Below are 2180 nucleotides of genomic sequence, written 5' to 3'. Positions count from 1 at the left end.
TAAAAATCTGAATGATTTTACTGGTGGACTTTTTTTTTAGCTGTAAGGTTCCCGCTGGCAGGTTTGCCGTTTCTCCTCCCATCATCAGATCCTTTAACCAGGCGCCTAAAGCCTGGGGAGCAGTTCTAATAACATAACTCTACGTCGCTCCTAAATGTGTGCTTAGTTTCCTGATGCCTTTTGCTCCCTCATTATTAGCAAACCTCCAAAGCCCTGAGGAAGCCTGTATTTATACTGAGGTGGTCCGTTAATTCATGGGGCAGCTTGATTAAAGTGAGCTGGATCCAAAGATGCGTCAGATTTTACAGTTTTATTCATAAAAAACAAAACATCTCTTCGTCTTCGTTCTTTATTGCATGAAACTGCATCAAATGAGCTGAAATCTGTGGTTTAATGTGACAAAATTCTGAAAAGTTTACGGGTATGAATATTTAGAGATGCTAAACAATCATCGATCAGGCAGAAAGACGGACGGATCCCGTCTCCTGGGAATGACATCCAGAGTCCCTGTGATTCAAAAACGTCTTCAGTGCCGAGAAATGAAAATGAAGCTTCGCGTGTTCAGGATGTCCTTCGTCCCGCTGGAATGTGGAATAATCATGGAATTCAGCCTCCTAAAAACAGGAAGCAAACAGAAACACTTTCAGCATGATTGTAATCTAAAGTCTATAATCCAGATTATATAATCCGTACCTTCATACATAGATGCCGACCCAGAGCAGTAAGAACAGAACACCGAAGCCCATGAAAAGCGAAGCTACCAGGGAGATCAGCAGCTCCTTATAAACATCCCTGGTGTACTTTGTTGATGTTACTTCATAACTGATGGAAAGTTCAGGTTAAATCGCACAGAAATATGAGCAAAAAAAGAAGACAATAAAAAAAGAACATTAAATAAAAGAATAAACCTTAAACTGTGGTTAGATTTCCTCTACATGACACAGTTTTACATTTATGTTCTCATCTATTAAAACATGATAAAAAAACAGAACTACGGTTAAAACCAATCTAACCTCCAAACTCCACCGCCGGACTAATTAACTAACGCGCTGCAGAAAATGTAGGAACCAATTTATGCTTCGGTTCAAACTCTGACCTACAAGCATCACTGGAAGAGATTAAATTCACCAGAACTATGAAATGAAAGCTGAACGTTCCCGGCTTTAAAACACATATTGCTGCCGTTGTTCTGTCAGACCAGCATACCCCATCAGACCAGCATACCCCATCAGACCACGCATGCAGGTCGTCAGATTGCCATACGCTAAAAAAAACCCAACCAAAAATGAATTAAATAGTTTTTTCTGTACGTGACTAAAGGCAGACTCGTCGCTGAGGAAGTATAAAGTGTATTTAGAGAAGGGTCTAGCTGCACCTGCATCCATCTACAAAACGCCTCCCGTATAAATCCCTCCTCCCGCCCCGCCAATCATCGTGATATTGATTTAGACGTTTCGTCATCTGGGATGCAGCGGCTCGGCAGAGCAGAAGGCAGATTAACTGAAGTGAATCAAACGTGAGAAAGATGCTAACTACTAGCAAGGTAGGAGTTAGCCCATTAAAAAGTAATAATAATCTCCTTTAATGTTGGGATTAAAAAGTTAAATCCAAGAACACATTTCTGTACAAAGCTTTAAATGTTGAAATGAAAATGCTATAAAATCCTCCTGAAGTAGCGAACCCAGAAAGCGATGCTTCTGCGTTTAAAGCAGTTTAGCTTTAAATCCTGTTTACCTCAGAGAGAGACTTTATGTTTTCACACATTCATAAACTAGCCTACCTGACTTCCTGTATGCTAGAGGAGCAGCTTTTATTTCCGGGTGGATCATCTCTATCAATGGTCCTCCTAACTGTCAATCATTCTGGTGATGCGTTTACGTAAGGCCGTCCTACGCGCTCGTCCCGTTATCTTTATCTGCGCACGTTCCGGTGTATATCTTTGTTGAGCTCCGGAGTCAGACGGTCACTGAAGCTCACCTTTCTCAACGTTCTTTGAGGGTCGGAAGAGAAAAAGGTTGTTTCTCAATTCACTAGAAGGCGAGTACGGACACGTGTTCTCACCAAGTCTGTTCCTGAGAAGAACCCAGGAAAGTCTGGACTCTGGGAGAACGGGAGCACGCAGAATAAATCTGGATCAACTGGAACAGCAGCGTACTGATGACATCACCACATTCAAAGCT

At 41.8% G+C, this 2180-nt stretch overlaps 1 protein-coding gene across 1 annotated transcript in view; it reads right to left on the bottom strand.

Annotated features, from left to right (window-relative positions):
* Positions 1-335: 335 nt before the first annotated feature.
* Positions 336-2180, bottom strand: part of tmem258 (transmembrane protein 258) — a 3085-nt gene continuing 1240 nt past the window's right edge. Inside the window, exons 3-4 of the mRNA XM_015392679.1 lie at positions 694-822; positions 336-614 (exon numbers count right to left, since the gene is read on the bottom strand). Of these exons, the coding sequence (XP_015248165.1) occupies positions 696-822 (127 nt within the window). The 3' untranslated portion in view covers positions 336-614; positions 694-695. The remainder of the gene's footprint in view (positions 615-693; positions 823-2180) is intronic.

The sequence above is a fragment of the Cyprinodon variegatus genome, unplaced genomic scaffold, assembly GCF_000732505.1.
Source record: "Cyprinodon variegatus isolate N-32 unplaced genomic scaffold, C_variegatus-1.0 Scaffold602, whole genome shotgun sequence".
Classification (NCBI taxonomy): domain Eukaryota; kingdom Metazoa; phylum Chordata; class Actinopteri; order Cyprinodontiformes; family Cyprinodontidae; genus Cyprinodon; species Cyprinodon variegatus.
Note: the sequence above shows the minus strand (reverse complement) of the source record. Positions and strands in the feature narration are given on the sequence as shown.